The sequence below is a fragment of the Sinocyclocheilus grahami genome, unplaced genomic scaffold (assembly GCF_001515645.1).
Source record: "Sinocyclocheilus grahami isolate Dianchi unplaced genomic scaffold, SAMN03320097.WGS_v1.1 scaffold940.1, whole genome shotgun sequence".
Classification (NCBI taxonomy): Eukaryota; Metazoa; Chordata; class Actinopteri; order Cypriniformes; family Cyprinidae; genus Sinocyclocheilus; species Sinocyclocheilus grahami.
This window is the reverse complement of record NW_015506119.1, coordinates 252,795-272,075: the sequence shown is the minus strand read 5'-3', so window position 1 is coordinate 272,075 and position 19,281 is coordinate 252,795. Positions and strand designations below refer to the sequence as shown.

The 19,281-nt window shown below is 38.0% G+C and overlaps 1 protein-coding gene across 1 annotated transcript in view; it reads left to right on the top strand.

Moving 5' to 3' along the window:
- The window catches only part of ptp4a2b (protein tyrosine phosphatase 4A2b), a 43,544-nt gene extending 24,873 nt beyond the window's left edge, over nucleotides 1-18,671 (top strand). The window contains exons 2-7 of the mRNA XM_016249588.1: nucleotides 4,131-4,404; nucleotides 4,706-4,814; nucleotides 4,916-5,008; nucleotides 15,211-15,341; nucleotides 16,739-16,813; nucleotides 17,286-18,671. Of these exons, the coding sequence (XP_016105074.1) occupies nucleotides 4,400-4,404; nucleotides 4,706-4,814; nucleotides 4,916-5,008; nucleotides 15,211-15,341; nucleotides 16,739-16,813; nucleotides 17,286-17,397 (525 nt within the window). The 5' untranslated portion in view covers nucleotides 4,131-4,399 and the 3' untranslated portion in view covers nucleotides 17,398-18,671. The remainder of the gene's footprint in view (nucleotides 1-4,130; nucleotides 4,405-4,705; nucleotides 4,815-4,915; nucleotides 5,009-15,210; nucleotides 15,342-16,738; nucleotides 16,814-17,285) is intronic.
- The last annotated feature ends 610 nt before the right edge of the window (nucleotides 18,672-19,281 follow it).

Below are 19,281 nucleotides of genomic sequence, written 5' to 3'. Positions count from 1 at the left end.
ATGCTTTTATCTAGCAATACTTTCCTTGCTAATATCACTTATTTGTTCATTCATATCAAGTCATTTAATATAGAAATATCAAACATTTAATGAAGAAACAGGTCATCTGTATAAGGGCAAACACTGAGAGCTGTTTCTTATGAATCTTGTTTTTCAAATCGGTTGAAAGGCTCCCAAACTAGCCAATTTGAATGAGAATTGTCTCTTGTGGGGACATAAGCTATTTTCAACATTTACAGGGTTTAGTCAGGGATTTTTATTGCCGTCCAAATCCAGATTGTCTTTTTTTTCTCAGTGTAAAAATTTCCAACTGAATTACCTGCTGTTTTTTGACAAACACCAAGGTCGTGTGGTAATTTATTTGCCATCTGAATCCACATTTTACATTATGGAATTTATTCAAAATTCACTGTTAGAATTCTTTCTGACCACTGCCAAACATTGTACGGTAACTGTTGCACTTAGTTGTAATTTGCATGCATATTTATTATTGAAATGCTGGAAAGTATTTACATGAATAATATTTCATAACTGCTCCACCAAAGTGAGTGGAAGCTGTTAAGAACAAAAAGACGAAAAGCATGTAAACATTTGAAATGGGTCGTTATTATGGCAGCAACAGTTATGCAATACAATTTTTAAATGTATTATATACAATTATATACATAAAAATATAGCATGTACCAAGTAGCTTTAGGTTTAACTTATGTAAATTACCTTATGTAAATGACATCCATCATTTTGATAAATAAAATGCAAAATTATTTAAACTGACATGTCTATTTTCTGATTTTTAAACAGGATATTTAATAAACATTATAAATATGAATTTCTTCTCATTATACCAAGCATATGACATTGTATTTACAGAGCATTCCCGGGTTCGTAGGATCACAGAACTCGCTTCTCTACTATGAATAAATTGTCATCTGAATCCATAAGTTTTATTGTTGAGGTGCCATATAAATTTATTTTTACAGCTGTCCACATAAGAAAAAAATTACCGTCCAAATAGGGCTACGACACCGACTTCACAGGAGACACTTGTTAACACTAGATGTTAATGCTATGGTCAGATCAACCAAGATTGTATTATATTAATATCTGGTGTAAACTTTTATTTTGACATCGCTGAGAGCGGCAGCGCCTGAGCACACAGTGTTCACATTCTCTTTATTCGCTGTTGTCGTTAACAGTTCTGTCTAATACAGACAGAAATATGTCTAATAATCAGAAAACTGTTAAACAAAGGAATTAAAATGTATACAAAAAATTATTATAACGATTGCTTTCATATTATTAGTAATAGTAAGGCAAACATTATAATACTTTCTCGTTTTCCATCAGCATTCAGAAAATACGCATTTATATAATTTAAACAAATCTTTGAATGACTAATGAACATTTAATTTAAAAAATCTTGCAAACTTAGTCAAATCCAGCTGTGAGATCTTGTGAAGTGTGCATTTGTATCCTGCACGATCGCGTGTACTCTGCATAACGGTCGATCCGTGTGAATTGAATGCTGACAGGAGGATAGTTCAGCTTCACTGGAGACGCGTGATCAACAAACTTTAAACTCATGATTTCAAATTATGCTGCGCTTCATGCTTTTGCCCAATGTCATATTCATGTCATTTTCACTGTGTGCTGTATGTAAAATGAGTTTTACCTTAGCTTTATTTGAAAAAATATGATTTCCAAATCCCAATGCACACAAACCTCCCAGATTACTGAGTGCCCTGTTGGTTACAGTATTTACTTCCTTTTCAATTTTATTTTTTTTTATATTTATTTATTTGTGAAAAATACTTTGTCATTTAAAGTATAAGTATGTTTATTTTACACATTTATTTTTTAATCCATTTTCAAATTATTAAAAATTTCTTAAATATTAATTAAAATAAATAAAATGATATCAGATTTATATCGGCCATCGGCCACCCTGCTTTCCAAGATATCGGCATCGGCTGTCAGAAAAACCAATATCGGTCGACCACTAGTGTAAATTGTCTCGTTTGCATCTCAGCGTCAAAATAGCATCTCTTTCCACCCGTCCTATTCCTTTGTGAGATTGTGCTTCCTTGTGCAGCTCAATTATCCTGTCTGAACCATTGGTTTACCATCAGGCCCTTGGGGAATGTTTTAAAAAAGCACTTGTGGTCTTCTAGTCCTGAGTGAGCTTTTTAGCTCTGGTCTTCTTTTGATAAGATAATCACATCCTAGTCTTGCTGCTTTTTCTCTTTTGAAGAGACCACTTTCTTCTCTTTTTGTTGCCGTCTTATTTAACCTCATCTGTGTTGCATCTACCATTCGAGACTGCCTCTTTGCTTCTGAGAATTGCAACTTGTTGACAGTCCAAGTCTTCTGATGTTCCTTTTTTTTCTTTTCTTGAAATCGTTTCTGTCTCAACATGTCCAAGTCTCGTATTGTAAAGACTCTCATTGTGTGTCTGGGTTTTTATTTTTTTCCTCCTCCTCTCTTCTTAAATTGGTTATTCAATCTGTTACAGAACAGGGAGCCAAGATGACTTGGTTACTTTGATGGGTGTCCTTTTAGTGTGGATGGGGGTGGCGAGTCGAGTAGAGAAGTGTGGGACTGTGAAACAGTTGAGGCTGTTTGAAGCTTTGCCTGACTTTAATCCTTGCAAACTCTTTAGAGTTTTCAGAAACTCAGGAACAAGACCTCCCTGTATTGTCCTTTTTCATGTCAACTTTTCCCATTCGCTCTCTACCCTTCTGTTTTTCTCCAGTGTGCACTGCTTTTTATTTGAAAGACTGCATTTGAGGCAAACGTGGCATTTGCATGACAAGTCTTTGTGTTTTGTGCCACATCAGGACGTAGGTGCCTTGATGTCCTAGACTTGCTGTTATCACCTGTCTGCTTCAAATTGCCTTTCTCAATGGGATGAGTCACTGGCTTACGCAGCAGCAAGGGTGAATCATCAGTCAGAGCAGTGCTCTTAAGATGTTCTTAGGGATTTAAAGGATGTTTTCAGCCAAAAACAGTAAACTTTTTATGCGTTTTGCCTGTTCGTTTACACGACAACGGCATTTTGGGGACTGAAAACGCATATTTTTGAAAACTGGTTTCAAAGTGCAAGTTTCTGAAAACGCTGGTAGCCCTTCGGGCAGGTACTCTTCAGATTTTAGTAGCCCGAAAATTAATTTAACTAGCCCAAATAAAAAGACCTTTTTTTTAATATAGAAAAGCAATTAGGAGTTTAAATGTCAATCAAAATATTTTCAATACACAAATATCAACAAATATGAAGGAAGGAATTTTATTTCACTATTTACAGGGTATCTGCAGAATTTTTGGCCATTTATGACCCATTTTAAGAGCTGCACAAGTAAAATGAACACAGTATGAGTGGGGTTGGACAATGTCTGTGGTAACATACAGTACTGAGCCATAAAATTACATGATTTACAGTTCAGATACAGGTTTTCACAAAAAACAAAAATCTGACAGATACATTCAAATAAAGACATGCGCCCACGTTTTGACTTGAAACGTGCAGCGCTCATATTTATTCATGGCATCATTGCCTTTTGAAGTTTAATCCAGCCATATCGCGACTTTTATCTTTCCGTCCCCAACTGTAAGACCTCTTGAAATTATAATTATGACATTTATTATACCATTTAACATATTTAAAACTTTTTATTGCCTTAAGTTTGTCACAACTCACTTTAGGATTTTTTAAGGACCCGTGGGAGATCTAACTAACATAGCCCGTCGGGCAGAGGGGAGATACAATTTGGTAGCCCAACTGGAAAACACAATAGCCCCGGGACGTCGGGCTAGCGATTTTGCGAGCCCTGAGACATGCGCAGTACGTGTCGATTTTAAAGGCAAGCGTGAACAAACTGTTTACTAACAAGGTGACCGCGCCAACTACTGGCCTGGCATACGTAATACTGCGTTTTTGGCCGTTTTCGCGGATATGTGTAAACGCGAATCATTTTGAAAAAGTTATCGTGTATACGTGAAACTTTTTAAAAACGCAAGGGAAAAACTTTTCCATTTTTGACTACATCGTTGTTGTGTAAACTTAGCCTAAACGACTGCTCATTCAAAGATGTTTCGTTGTGCTCTAACTGTAACTTCCTTCTTCCTCTCTCCAGCATTTCTGTGTTGATTCGGATCACACATATATGGCGTTTGTGACCGTCTGTGGAGAGTTCTGCCAGGCTCAGCACCTCACCTTTGTGGACAAGTGAATTGTTAGCCACCCGTGGGACTACGCTACCCAGAAGCCTCCCTGACAGCCATCACACTGGGCCCAGTCTGTCTCTTCTATACCCTTTTGGGATCCCGTGTAGTCCTCAAACACGCCCACCTGACTTCCCTGCAGCTTTCTCTCGCTGTAGCCAATTAGAAACTCTTCTCCTGAATGGGGTAATCTCAATTGTCTGAATTGGATGACTGAAGGATAGTCTCCTTTTTCTTTAGTTTTCCTTTCAAGTTTCTCATCCCTTTTTTTATACATCTTTTGAACATCGTGGACTAGATCACCCTCCTTTTGACTTTTGTTTGTACTTCTAGTAGTCTAGTGTCCAACCTCCATTGCACCCAGTATATATTTTTTTGTCTGTATTTATTTTTTCATACTGCTGAAAACTGAGCCAAAGATTTTATTTTTTTTTTTAAGAAACAAAGGAACAGGAATTATAAGTACTTCATTGTAATTGTTTTAAAGACGTCTTGCCAACATGAACCGCCCTGCCGCTGTTGAGATTTCCTATGACTGCATGAGATTCCTTATCACACACAACCCCACCAACTCCACTCTCAACAAATTCACTGAGGTAAGAGATCCGTCTAGATCTGCCTTTTGTGTATGAGCTTGTCACAAAAGGGGAAACCCAAATATCCTTACTCGCACGTTTCACTCTGCCTCCCTCCTTAGGAGCTGAAGACGTTTGGGGTGAACACATTGGTGAGAGTATGTGAAGCCACCTATGACAAGGCACCAGTGGAGAAGGAGGGCATCCAGGTCCTGGTGAGTAAATGTAATTGAAGATTTGAAGAACAGTGTTTAGGGGAGGAAGAAAAGAAAAGGCACTTATTTTGCCACACTGAATGACACAGTGCTTTTCTGCAAGATCAGCTGTCCTTGCTTGATAAAAAGGCACATGTATGCCTATGCTACACTTTTGGGAACTCCCAGTGGTAATTCACCGGCACAAAAGGGCAACTAATAGTTTCTTCAGCTAGTCCAAAACTCCCACACTGGCCCCAAGCAATAGTTACTGTTAAGCCCTGTTCATTACTATTTACTGTGCCTTTTTTTGTGTTTACGTTTCAATGGTAAATATTGAGCTCATATGCTCTGCGGTTCAAAAGTCTGGGTCAATAAGATCAAAAAGTGACCGTAAATAGACCAGTAAATTTTTTCAGTAAATTATGTTCTTTTGAACTTTCTAGTCATCAAAGAACCCCGAAAGAAAAGGATCACAGCTTTCACAAAAGTATTAAGCAGCACAACTGTTTTCAACGTTGTTATTATCAATAATATATATAATATAATTAATAATAATAATAAAAAGAAATGTTTCTTGAACAGCCAATCAGCATGGTAGAATGATTTCTGAAGTATCATGTGACACGGAAGACTGGATTATTGGCTGAAAATGTAAAATTAAAATTAAAAAATTTAGCTTTGCTATCACAGGAATAGAAAATAGAAAACAGTTATTTATATTATGTACAAATATTCCACAGTATTAATGTTTTACTGTATTTTTGCTCAAATAAATGAATATAAGATTCTTCTTTTAAAGACATGAAGAAAAATCTTACAGATCCCAATATTTTGAATGGGAGGGTATTACTCTTTTCTCTTAATTTTCAGTTTGATGTGCTCAGAAAGCATGCCAAGCAAAAAAAAATGCAACATTTTCAATTTGTAAAAAAAAATTTCCCCATGAAAATAGAAATACTCGTGGTATTGTATAATGAGAATTGCACTGTGCTGCAATTTTAGTGACTGCTTTGTCTCATTTGAAATGGTCTTTTCTGTGACCTGATCTCAAAAGGGGAACTGAACAAGCAAAATCTCAAACATGCTCTTTTCCCTCTTCAGATCAAGTAGGTCGTTTCACCCAGTGCTCTACTGATGTCACCAACAAGTGCTGTATGCGGGTGTGTCTAATAAAGACATCTCATTCTTAGTGGCCTTTGAAAAAAAAATTCTCAGCGTGTTGAGTCTTTATTTACACTTGACATTATCTTGTTCTGACCCTGCTGGAAAAGATAGATAGATAGATAGGCCTCTTGTCGCCGGAATTCTGATTTAATAAAGTAATAAAATAATTGTGAAGACTGAGAATGAAAAACCAAACAGAGTTTTGTCTTTGTCTTGCTTTAATTTTCTACAGAAAATTATTTGGTTTACACACAGCTTGCTTTCTGTGAGCAAAGAGATGAACAAACAGGCTCATAGCAGCTTATAAAGACAACAAGTACATTTCAAGGTGACTGAAATCTAGGCCTGTCGCAATAATCAATATATCGACGCAATATATGTACATGACCTCAATCATTTTTGGTGACGCAATATATCGCCCATTATATTTACTTAAAAATGAATGTCACCATGTTTTGTACATTCCACTTGCGCCTGTGTCTTTTGCAGCTTCTCGTACATAACGTGGTGTAGTTTGTGCTTGTTCAAATTTAAAAAATGCTTCTACAAAAAAAGTTTTATCCGCAGATATGGTCTTGTTTAGAGATCTGTGCCTTTGTGCATATGGACATCTGACTGCTAAGTAGTGATTGTGTTTTTCAGCAATAGTGTGCACCCTTAATTTACAGAGAAAAGAAGGTCTGGGAAAAATCTGCAAATGGAAAAATCTCCATACAAGTTCTTTGTGCAGTTTTCTTTTTTTTTCCTTCTACTTTGCACTTTTTGTTAGAAAATGTTTATTTACTATTTATTCAGGTTTTTTAAGGTATCTAATATTTTGATACTTAATTTCCATGATCTAAATATTCTTAAAAATTAAAAGTTTGTTGTCATTTGGAAGTGTGTATGCCTTCTTGCATTATTATGCTGTTACATAATGATTATATATTCAGTGGCATAAAATGGTCTTTAAAATGACAATAATAGCGCTTATCGCAATTATTTCTGGGGCAATATATCACACAACAAAAAGTTGTTATTGTGACAGGCCTACTGAAATCCCTTGGGTCCTCAGCCTTCGACCAACTAGGAGGCTCCCTGGAGAGTCGCCTCCATCACGCCATGTCATATCTGATACATATTGCTAATGTTCGTAAAAACATGTAAAGACTGATGTATGCACACTCCTGGCAAATTCACACTAGCTGAGTGACCACTTAAGAGTTACACAAGAAAACCCATTTACTCTAGACTTCACAATTCCTTGATCATTGAATACTTCTTTATTACTGATTAATGATTACATTCAAAAGATATAAAATGTTAAAAAGATATATGTAAGATAAATGTATTTGAGTGAGATCAATCAATGCAAATGTAAAAATTTCCATAACACCTTCCCGACAGGCCTCCCAGTTTTTTTACCATCTGTAATCACCTGTACTCTGCATGCTAGGTTGGTAAACAGAAGATATATTGACAGCTACAAATTAGGGCTGTGCAAAAATTCTGACAAGCTACACAAAAGCGCGTTCAAAATCGGCAATGAATCGCCTGCGATTTTGTGTAGCTTGTCAATGAACTACGGCTCTGTGTAGTAAATGCCGCTCCATCTGAAAGCACAAGCTGGAGATTTAATACTAATCACAGGAGCGGCTTTACTGACGAGATGTGCATGAAAATCGCATTCGATTTTTTTGCACAGCCCTACTTCAAATGTATTAAAAGCAGCTATATATGGAGATATAGGCAAGCCAAAGTTTCTAATTTAAAAGAGGAAATTTCAACCTTTGCTTTTGTTCCCTTTTATGTAATTGATCATTTTCCATGACCTACATAATGTTATTTGGAAATTATAAGGAAGCAAAGGTGTTAGAAGGGGAACAATATCCTTAGTTCCTTAAAGAGAAGGTACAGAGTAGTTTAAACTTTACTGTCATGGTAGTGTGGTAACAGTCAACATACTGTGTGTGTGTGATACCTTAGTAAAGATTTACATCCCAGCTATTAAAGTTCAACACCGTGCTCCTTGTCCATTTTTCTTTGGAAGTGGCTCACTCACAATTGACACAGAGAATAGCTAAATAAAGAAAGAGTAAGGTTTGATGGGGAACTAGGGATTGCATGTTTAAGGAGCATAGAAAGCGAGAGACTGCTTGCTGTGAGCTGAAGCTGTCTGCGGGAGATGCATAGACAGTCCGTTTCCATTATCTGTCATACTCACCCACACACGCTTTCTCTTTAACGTTTCCAAGCACCAGTCTCTAGGGCTGGGTGGTATATCGAGTTTGTATGATTTATCCATATTTTCTTTATAAGCGATTCGATATGAGACAATTCTGTTTATATCGATATACAGTAGTTTGATACGAACGCATCTGAAAATATAGCAGAGGGGACAGACTGAGCTGCTGCGGAGAACGTGCATAATCTAATTTGTTCTAAACATGTGACAAGCTTCATATTAAGGCCTTTAAAAACTGGTAAGACAGTTTATAGTTTCGTTTCGCATATTAGTTTAAGTGGCTCGGCCCGTCATATGCTCTGACAGAAAGGCTGCATGTGCCGCTGACAGAGACATTAGGCTACTCGTGCTGTTTTCCTTAATGCTTAACTTACATTTCACAGGTATATTCTCCATCTGTAAATGTTAGAAAGCCAGGGAAATATTTCCATTTTTCTGTCAGAAGTGCATGAGCCTAATGCTTTGGAATTCTCCGCTAACCTTCACAGGCTTCAGTGAACGAGTGCCGCCGCGCGCCAAACAGACAAAGCTCAATTAAATATATTTACATTTAGCAGACGCTTTTGTCCAAAGCGACTCACAAATGAGGACAATAGAAGCAATCAAAATCAACAATAGAGCAATGATATGCAAGTGCTAAAACAAGTCCAAATAAATAGGAGCACAATAATTCTGACTAAAATATACATTTCGCTGAAATATTTGTAGTTGGACAATAAATGTGACGCATAGAATTTTAAACCTACAAGTAAGTATTTTTATGATAGCACTGACTGTAAAGTGACAGGCAGGAGCAGACGTTACTGAAGTTGCAATTAATCACAATCCACTACAACTGAAGTTGCAAAACACCTCAATATCTATTTATGGTTTCCGCGATGGGGAAAACGCGGACGGAATCGCGGAATCTAGTCATATAAATGGAATTTACTGTATAACGCGGAATGTCACGGAATTTGTCAAAGTTTGGATGAATTAATCAAAAGTAGGTCAGTACACTTAAATCGACTCCTGCTATGGACTAGTATCTGTAAATATTAAGCCGCAAAAAGACTATTTAAATATGAATCCTGCATGTTCTGCTTGTCTCTGTATATGTGAATGGCACATTTTGTTTACTACTCACATGTGTGACGCTCGCGGTGTTTTCAGCATCTGCCGTCTCACTAAATGAGGACATAAATACATGAACAACATCCCCGGAACTGCTCTGAGAGTTACTTCATGAGCATTTGACCGTTTCATTTGAGCTAGCTACAGAAACTTAATAGGTCCTCATGGCAACCCGTCAAAATAAACGTTTGGTTTAGCTACTACTGCTACTACAGCGATTATTACAACTTTTGTTTAAAAGAATAATCACACAATACGCTATTCCTTCCATGTTTTAATTTTAATAGTAAACCCCTTTGCCTGCCAAAAAATAGTTTAACTCTCATTTGATTAAAAGATAAATGAAATTAATATTTTATGCCTTAATTTGCACTGCACTGTAAATTAAAACTAATGGAAATTACTGTGACATAGGCCAAGATTAGGATGACAAAAATGTAGACATTAATAGGCTATTGAACCAAGTGTGCCTATAATAGGCTATTAGTGTTATAGTTTCATTAAAACAGTTGCAGTCTTATTAACTTCTACAATGGAGCTATGAAAACAATTAAATTATTTACACTTATTATATACATTGTGCTTCAAGTTAATCAGTTGATGTGCATATATATGTGTGTGTATATGTGTGTATATATATATATACACACATATACACACACATATATATGCACATCAACTGATTAACTTGGGCAAAAATTCATATCTCTGTATTTTTTGGCCGATTTGCGATATAGGGTATATATCTCGGTATTTTTGTTTACTAGTAATCAGAATAAAGTAAAACAACGATTATTTTCAAACCTCGCACCTGTAATTCATTCATGTGGCTTTTTTTATATATATATATATATATATAATTTCACTTACCGCCCAATGTTGTCCAACAAAACAATACATATTAAAGGCTATGAAAACGAATAAAGTGAATGAAACCATGTAAGCCTTTATATTATGTGCAAAAAATGGTTAAAATCACATTTCATTCTAACATTGTAACATTGCAATCTAAAAACAAAGATAAGGCTTATTAACTTGGGCAAAAATTCATATCTCTGTATTTTTTGGCCGATTTGCGATATAGGGTATATATCTCGGTATTTTTGTTTTTGTATTTGTATTAAAAAAAAATATATATATATATATATATATATATATATATAATAAAATGGTTAAAATCACATTTCATTCTAACATTGTAACATTGCAATCTAAAAACAAAGATAAGGCTTTTGTGTTAGGCTATTTTGATTACCCCATTACAGTCACTTTACAGTCAGTGCCATCATAAAAATAGACTTGTAGGTTTAAAATTCTACATGTCACATTTATTGTCCAACTACAAATATTTAATCGAAATGTATGTTTTAGTCAGAATTATTGCACTCTTATTTAATCTGTCTGTTTGGTGCGCATGTGCGCGGTGGCGCTCGTTCACTGAAGCCTGTGAAGTTTAGCGGAGAATCCCAAAGCAGAAGGCTCATGCACATCTGACAGAAAAATTGAAATATTTCTATGGCTTTCTAACATTTACAGATGGAGAATATACCTGTCAAATGTAAGTTATGCATTCAGGAAGACAGCACATCTCGAACACATTAAACAGTGCGAATAGCTTAATGTCTCTGTCAGCGGCACATGCAGCCTTTCTGTCAGAGCATATGACGGGCCGAGCCGCTTAAACTAATATGCAAAACGAAACTAGTCTTACCAGTTTTTAAAGGCCTTAATATGAAACTCGTCACATGTTTAGAACAAACTGGATTATGCACTTTCTCAGCAGCAGCTCAGTCTGTGTCCTCTGCTATATTTTCAGATGCTCTTGTATCACACTACTGTATATCGATATAAATGGTATTGCCTCATATCGAGTCGCTTATAAAGAAAATATCGATATATCGTACAAACTCAATATACCGCCCAGCCCTAATCCAAATACAAAAAAACGAAAATACCTAGATATATACCGTATATACTGAGATATGAATTTTTGCCCATATCGCCCAGCCCTACAGTCTTCTCACATGCTCAGATCTTGGTATATTCGAAGAGGAAATGGAAAGCAGGCCGAGATAACTACATGAAACAGTTGATAATTATTTCTGTCCTAAACTGTGTTTAGTGATGCAAATGGATTTACCAGAAAACCACCGTACTCCCCTTAGGATGACATTAGACTTGTGCATCATTTACGCAAACCGATACGTCTTGCCGCAAATTCCTCTCTGTCCTCTGTACTCCTCCTGACGACTCACCTTATTGATATTCTCTTTCCAACCTCACGTTATATCTTAATCTCCTTGGTCCGTCCTCTCCTGCTTTGTCTTGGCATATTTCTCTCCTCTCCTCTCAGCCCTTTCTCGCTAGTTGTGCGGTTTGGCTGGGAGGAGGCCAGATCTCTGTGGCCTTCTGCCCAAAAACAGTTCATGAGAACGTTCTGCTCTCCCACAATGCCTTGCTCCACAGGCAAATTCTGCAAGGCCTAATGTGAAACATCTCACGTTCTTCAGCTGTTTTACTTTGCGAATGTTCCCTCCAGCACTCTCCTCTATGCAGTTATAACTCATTTGAATCTCATGCAGTTACTGTAACAGCTCCTATAAAACTCCAGGTTGTGGTAACTTACCGCCCTCCTGGGCAAATTCTAGGCACCTTCCTAGAGAAGCTGGATGGGCTGCTGTCCTCATTCCCGGAGGATGGCAGTCCACTTTTAGTCTTTGGCGACTTCCAACATTCATCTGGACAAGCCATATGCTACAGACTTCCATTCACTCCTTGCTTCATTTGATTTCAAGCGACTTACCACTACAAGCACGCACAAATCAGGCAACCAACTTGACTTAATTTACACAAGCAATTGTATTGCAGACAACATTTTGGTAGAACCCCTACATATCTCTGACCATTTCTTCATTACATTTAAACTACATTTTGCTACCTGTGTGCCACCAACCCCTATACTGGTTACTTTTAGACAAAACCTACGCTCCCTTTTCCCCTCCCATCTTTCCTCTGTAGTATCCTCTTCTCTTCCCTCACCTACCCATTTCTCATCTCTGGAGGGGAATGCAGCAACTGACACTTAATGCTCTACTTTAACCTCTTGTCTAGACGATATTTGTCCTCTCTCCTCCAGGCCAGCACGGGCTGCCCCTTCTAACCCCTGGCTATCCGATGTTCTTCGTGAGCATCGGACCAAACTCAGGGCAGCAGAGAGAAAATGGTGCAAATCAAAAGATCCGTCAGACCTGAGTATGTATCAGTCTTTGATTTGATCAGTCTTTCATTTTTCTCTGCTGAAGTCCATACTGCCAAATCTTCATATTTCCACAACAAGATCAACAGCGCTCCAGACACACGTAATCTCTTCAAAACATTAAATTCTCTCCTCTGTCCCCCTCCACCACCTCCCACCACTTCTATAACAGCTGATGATTTCGCCACATTCTTCACCGACAAAACTAGAACAATCAGTAGTAAATTCTCAGCCCCACACACACAGGACCTCAAACCAACCGCACCCACTGCTATCCCATCTTCTCCTTCTGTCCTCTCACTGAGGCAGAAGTATCAAAACTTCTCCTCTCCAGCCGTCCTACAACATGCCCTCTAGACCCAATCCCCTCACTTCTCTCCTCACAGGCACGTTCCCCACTGCATTCAAGCAGGCTCGGGTAACCCCACTGCTCAAAAAACTTACATTAAACACTTCTATTATAGACAGCTACAGACCTGTCTCTCTCCTTTCATTCATAGCGAAAACTCTCAAACGAGTTGTTTTCAACCAGATGTCATTGTTACTTTCACAGAACAACAAACTGGACGCTAACCAGTCAGGTTTCAAGAGTGGCCATTAAACTGAGACTGCGCTACTGTCAGTCACGGAAGCCTTGCGGATTGCAAAAGTTGATTCCAAATCATCAGTTCTTATTCTGCTGGATCTATCTGCTGCTTTTGACACTGTCAATCATCAGATACTCCTGTCCACCCTCTTATCACGGGGCATCACAGGGATTCCACTTCGCTGGTTTGAATCCTATCTCACTGGTAGGTCTTCCATGGTGGTGGAAGGTATCCAAAACACATCAACTGGTCACCGGGGTTCCTCAGGGATCAGTTCTTGGACCCCTCCTCTTCTCCATATACACTACATCACTGGGTCCCATCATAGAGGCACATGGCTTCTCCTACCATTGCTATGCTAATGACACACAGCTCTATCTCTCATTTCAACCAGATGATCCAACAGTAGCTGCACGGATCTCAGGCTGCCTGGCGGACATCTCGGAATGGATGAAAGAACATCACCTACAGCTCAACCTGGAAAAGACTGAGCTTCTTGTCTTCCCTGCCACTCTAACTCTACAGCATGATTTCACTATCCAGCTAGGTTCTTCTACAATTACCCCATCAACTTCGGTAAGAAATCTTGGTGTAATCTTTGATGACCAGCTGACCTTCAAAGACCACATTGCAAAGACTGCTCGATCTTGCAGGTTTGCATTGCACAACATCAGAAAGATCAGGCCCTTTCTAACGGAGCATGCTGCACAACTTCTTTTCCAGGCCCTGGTAATTTCTAGGCTGGACTACTGCAATGCTTTTCTGGCTGGACATCCATCAAGCACAGTCAAACCTCTACAAATGATTCAGAATGTAGCGGCATGACTGGTCTTCAACGAGCCCAAAAGAACCCATGTTACACCTCTCTTTATCTCCTTGCACTGGCTACCAGTTGTGGCTCGCATCAAGTTCAAGACCTTGATGCTTGCATATAGAACAGCCACAGGCTGAGCACCTGCCTACTTCCACTCAAGGTTATTTTCGTAAACGAAAACTAAGACTAAAACGATTGATGAAAAACCAATTTCGTAAACTGAAATAAAATAAAAACGTCAAAATATTTGAAAAACTAAAACGAAACGAAACTAACAACAGGTATTGAAAAACTAACTGAAATAAAATAATAATTATCAAAAATAATTGTTTTCATATTCATTACGTTCTCACCCCTTGGCGGAGAAATATACGAGCTGCATGGAGGTTTAGGGAAATAGCCTACCTTAATGGCGCATCACGCACATGGGGTTATCGAGACGCAAAGCAGTTTAAAGCCTGCACGGATCCTGTTTGGTAAACGTGCACCAGCAGTATTTAACAGAACACACAACCCTTTATCTGACAGCAGCACTAAATTAATTCTGTACCAGACCAGAACCGTTTGACAAAGACCGCGAGTCGTGACGCACATGGGGTTATCGAGACGCAAAGCAGTTTAAAGCCTGCACGGATCCTGTTTGGTAAACGTGCACCAGCAGTATTTAACAGAACACACAACCCTTTATCTGACAGCAGCACTAAATTAATTCTGTACCAGACCAGAACCGTTTGACAAAGACCGCGAGTCGTGACCCGAACCGCACTTGCATTAAATCTATTACATCAGGTAAGCAAGATTATTTATTTTCTCATGTAACACAAGCAATCAAACCAACATTAGGCATTCTAAGTTGGTGCTTTGATGAAAAAGACATCCAGCGCAAAATGATAATTAACAGAAAAAAATGAATGACTTTATGTATTCCCCTATTGTAAGTCACTTTGGATAAGTGTCTGCAAAATGACTAAATGTAAATGCTCTGAGATGTACACAAGACATTAAATTGTTTCAGCAAAATCTAAATTGCTGTTTGTGTGTTTTTTTTTTCTATGGCTGCAGGACTGGCCCTTTGATGATGGAGCTCCACCCCCAACCCAGATTGTAGATGATTGGTTAAACCTGCTGAAGACTAAGTTCCGAGAGGAGCCAGGATGCTGCATTGCTGTTCACTGTGTTGCGGGGTTGGGCCGGTTAGTGTTGTATTTTCAATGCGCTTCTTGAGATTTTGGTAACTCAGAGGAGAAAAGGGTTAGTCCCTCCTTCAATAGCTGTAGTGATACAACATATGTATTGTCTTAAGAAGTCTCTTATGTTTACCAAGGCTGCATTTATGTGATCAAAATACAGTAAAAACAGTAGTATTGTGAAATTCAAAATAAGTTTCTATTTGAATGTTTTATGAAATGTAATTAATTCTAGTGTCACGTGATCCTTCAGAAATCATTATAATATACTGATTTGATGCTAAATAAACATAACTTATTATCATCAGTGTTGAAAACAGTTGTTCTGCTTAGTATTTTTTGGCACCTGATAATCTTTATTCAGGATTTTTTGAAGAACGGTGCAAAAGAACAGCATTAATTTAAAATATAAATATTTTGTAGCATTATAATTGTATTTATTGTCACTTTTGATCAATATAATGGATCTAATTAATTAATTTCTTTAAAAAAAAATACTGAGCCCAAACAAGAAAGTTAGAATGTTAAGCACATTCACACCATGTACTGGATCCACTCTGTACAGCCTAGGAATGGGTAACAAACAACTAGACAGTGAGACTGACTCCAGAATGCGTTTTATGTAAATGTTCACTCAGTCAGGTAAACCCAACACCTGCCTGATTATACTGGGCCTCTATTTAAGATAGATTAGTTGATTAGCTGCTCAAGCAGCCCATAACTTGTCAAGGTCAATTGTCAAATGTATTGTGTAACAAGTAACCTGCATATGAGACCCACTTGTGTTCTCAAACTCTTCAAACACTTGCTAACTTTTGGATTTTTAGCACTTAGCCTCCCTCACCTCTGTTTGAGCCTGCTGACACACACACACACACACATATAACAGTAACCAGTCTAAACTTGAGACGGTAAGCGTCTGTGACCTGTTGGTGTCAGTATGGTGTAACCAACATTGTTTGCAGTACAGTGCACTCTGTACTCTTGCATTCATTTTCCTAAGCTCAGTTTACACCAGTCCCTTATGGGAAAAACAGCAGCACCATTTAAAACAAGCCTGTGGTCATGCTGCTCTCCAAGCGCAGAAGTGTTTTTGTTGTTTGTGCTGCGTTTTTTGAGGAGAGTGTGTGTGAGAACTCAACTACAGACTGCCTTCTCAGCTCTTGACCTTTTTATGTACACAAGCATCTCAGAATATTATTTTCTCTGTGAACACAAGTGCACTTGTTTATGAGCTCCCAAAGACGGTGCACACTGATTTGATCATTGTTGATGCAGGTTCAAAAATTCATGACCTTATAAAAAGGTCATTTATTTATTTATTTTTACATTTGTTTTTTCATCAAGCTTTAAGTTTATTGAAAACTTGCATTGTATTGAATTTTTTTTTCTCATTTTCATAGAGCACCTGTACTGGTGGCTTTAGCCTTAATTGAGTGTGGAATGAAGTATGAAGATGCGGTGCAGTTTATAAGACAGTAAGTAGTTTGGATGATTTCTCCTTGATATACATTTGACATTATAACTTCTGTTTTAAGGTTGGAATACACCACACAAATTTTTTAATCTTAACAGTTTTTAAAACACCAGACATCATACACTTGGGAAAAACTGGGCATCATGCATTAATCGACTGAGGATCATACATTACCATTACCTGAAGTAGTTCTTAACACAAACACACACAGTACATGCCTCATTGCTAGAAGACACATAACAAATGAAAACAGTGTGTTCTACAATCAGCTCAAAATCTTAAACAAGTTTCATATTCTCTGACTGGATGGAATTATAGTACCCTCATACCAACTGCCCAATATCGGCAGACGGTCTGACATTCTTTAACTAGCATTGACAACTGGACTGAAAAGTGGCACATAAATCTGGGCAAAAGTAATTTCAGCCTTAAGTAGATTTAAACTGAACTAATGTTTTTGTTTGTTTTTTTAGGAAGAGACGTGGAGCCTTCAACTCCAAGCAGCTTCTTTACCTTGAAAAATACAGACCCAAGATGCGTCTGCGGTTCAAGGATGCCAACGGTCACAACTGCTGTGTCCAGTAGTGCGTCATTCTGTCAGTCATACAAAACAACAGTGGGAAGTTCAACCAGGGTAGAGGGGAGCAAGAGCTGTGGGTAATAATTGTGGTGATTTTATCAAATGAATCATGGCTAATCGATCACAGAGATGTAATGAATGAAAGCTGATCTATGGATTCACCAGCAGTATCAAAGAAGAAGGGTCAAAGCACACAGATGAGCCCACAACCTGGTTGGTTAACCAGCGTTAACAGTCATGGGCAAGAATTTACACAAGTTCCCCTGATTTCCCAAATTTCCAATAACGGAATGACTTTTTATTTTGTTATTTCAGAATGAGTACTTTGAACCATGATGAAAAAATTTTACATTTGCTCTCATTGTTGATTTGTTTTAAGACTTATTGTTGGGCATGTTCCTTTTATCTTTTTTGTTTTGCTTTGTAATTATTTCCTCACACAATAGCCAATTTTGTTACAGAAACAACTCTAAAGTAGGCATATGATATTGTTGCACAAAACAACATTTTTAAGAAGTTCCTCATCAATACAACAATTGCTCCCTGTGAAATCACTTTTAATTTAGGGTTAGCCTAGGTTTTAAATATGTCAGCTGTATTTATTTACTATAATTAGTGTCTTGTCAGGAGTGTGGGTGGGGCTAGGACACTTTTCTTTCTTTCATGGAGCCATGTTATTTTCTCTCCTTTTCTTTATCTCTGGGGAGTACAATTTTCAGTCCAGCTTAGAAAAGCCCCTCACCCTTAGGACCGTCCTACATCCAAATTCAAATACAGGAGGATAGTTGGCTTGTCTTAGGTACTCAACTTCTATAGCTGCTCAATAAAAAGCTTTACTGTTGGCCTGACTGTGACACCCACACGTAATGTGTTCACTTGATCTGTCACCCCACAGACACCGAAGGAAGTGAGAGGCTGGAGACGGGTCAGCTCTGGGTTCATTTTCATTTTGTGTTTGTTTGTTTTAATCATTGTGCCCATTTTGAAAACACCCTCACTTCATCTTGGTTTTAAGACGAATAAATGAATTGAAATTGATTCTGGCCTGTTTTCATTGTGTGTTCTTTACTGTAATATGTTGGCTATTTACTTTGCTTGGCAGATAAGTCACTTCGTGATGACTGATTTTTATGACCACCTTCAAGATAACATCCAAAATTATGGTGCAAGATAATGTGAAAAGTATTTTGGTGAAAGTGATGTGTACTGTCACCTGCAGCTGAAAAAGAAATCAATCCATCTGTGTGATTGCTGTTCTATTAAAGAGAAAGGAAAAAAAGATGTGTGTGTGTCTGTTCAAACAGTACATAACCCAGAATGTAGACTCTCAATGGTCATTTAAAGACCAACCAGATATGACTCATTTGACTCCATGAGGCTTTTCCACACCAGGACGTTCTGGCCAGAAAGGTCCCGACTGATCAATGACTCATGTACATAAAGGAAACAGCTCATGTGGCATTTCTAGTGTGAAGAGTGATAGGGCAGATGGAAGATGACTAAACTCTTGAAATATTTAAGTCCGTCACATGGTGGGAAATGACCTATTTATTTTCCATTTCGACACCTACTGAAATCCACTGGAGTCTGTGATATGAAGAGTCAGATGTAGGACACAATGTTTATCATTTATGTGTTGAGTTCTAATGCATAATCAAATTAAATGGGACGCCACAGCACTAAAGCCGTAGGTCTCTTAAGGGATTGTAGTACAAAAACGGAATTCCGATTATCCAGACTGCACAAGCCTGGGCCGGTCTGTCTTTATCTGCAGTGCCATCTGCTGGATCTGCTCATGCGTTAGTGAGGTTAGAGAATAATGCCAACATAGAATCGCATTTAATGTAGGGCTGGGCGATATGGCCACAAAAAAAAAATCACGATAAAAT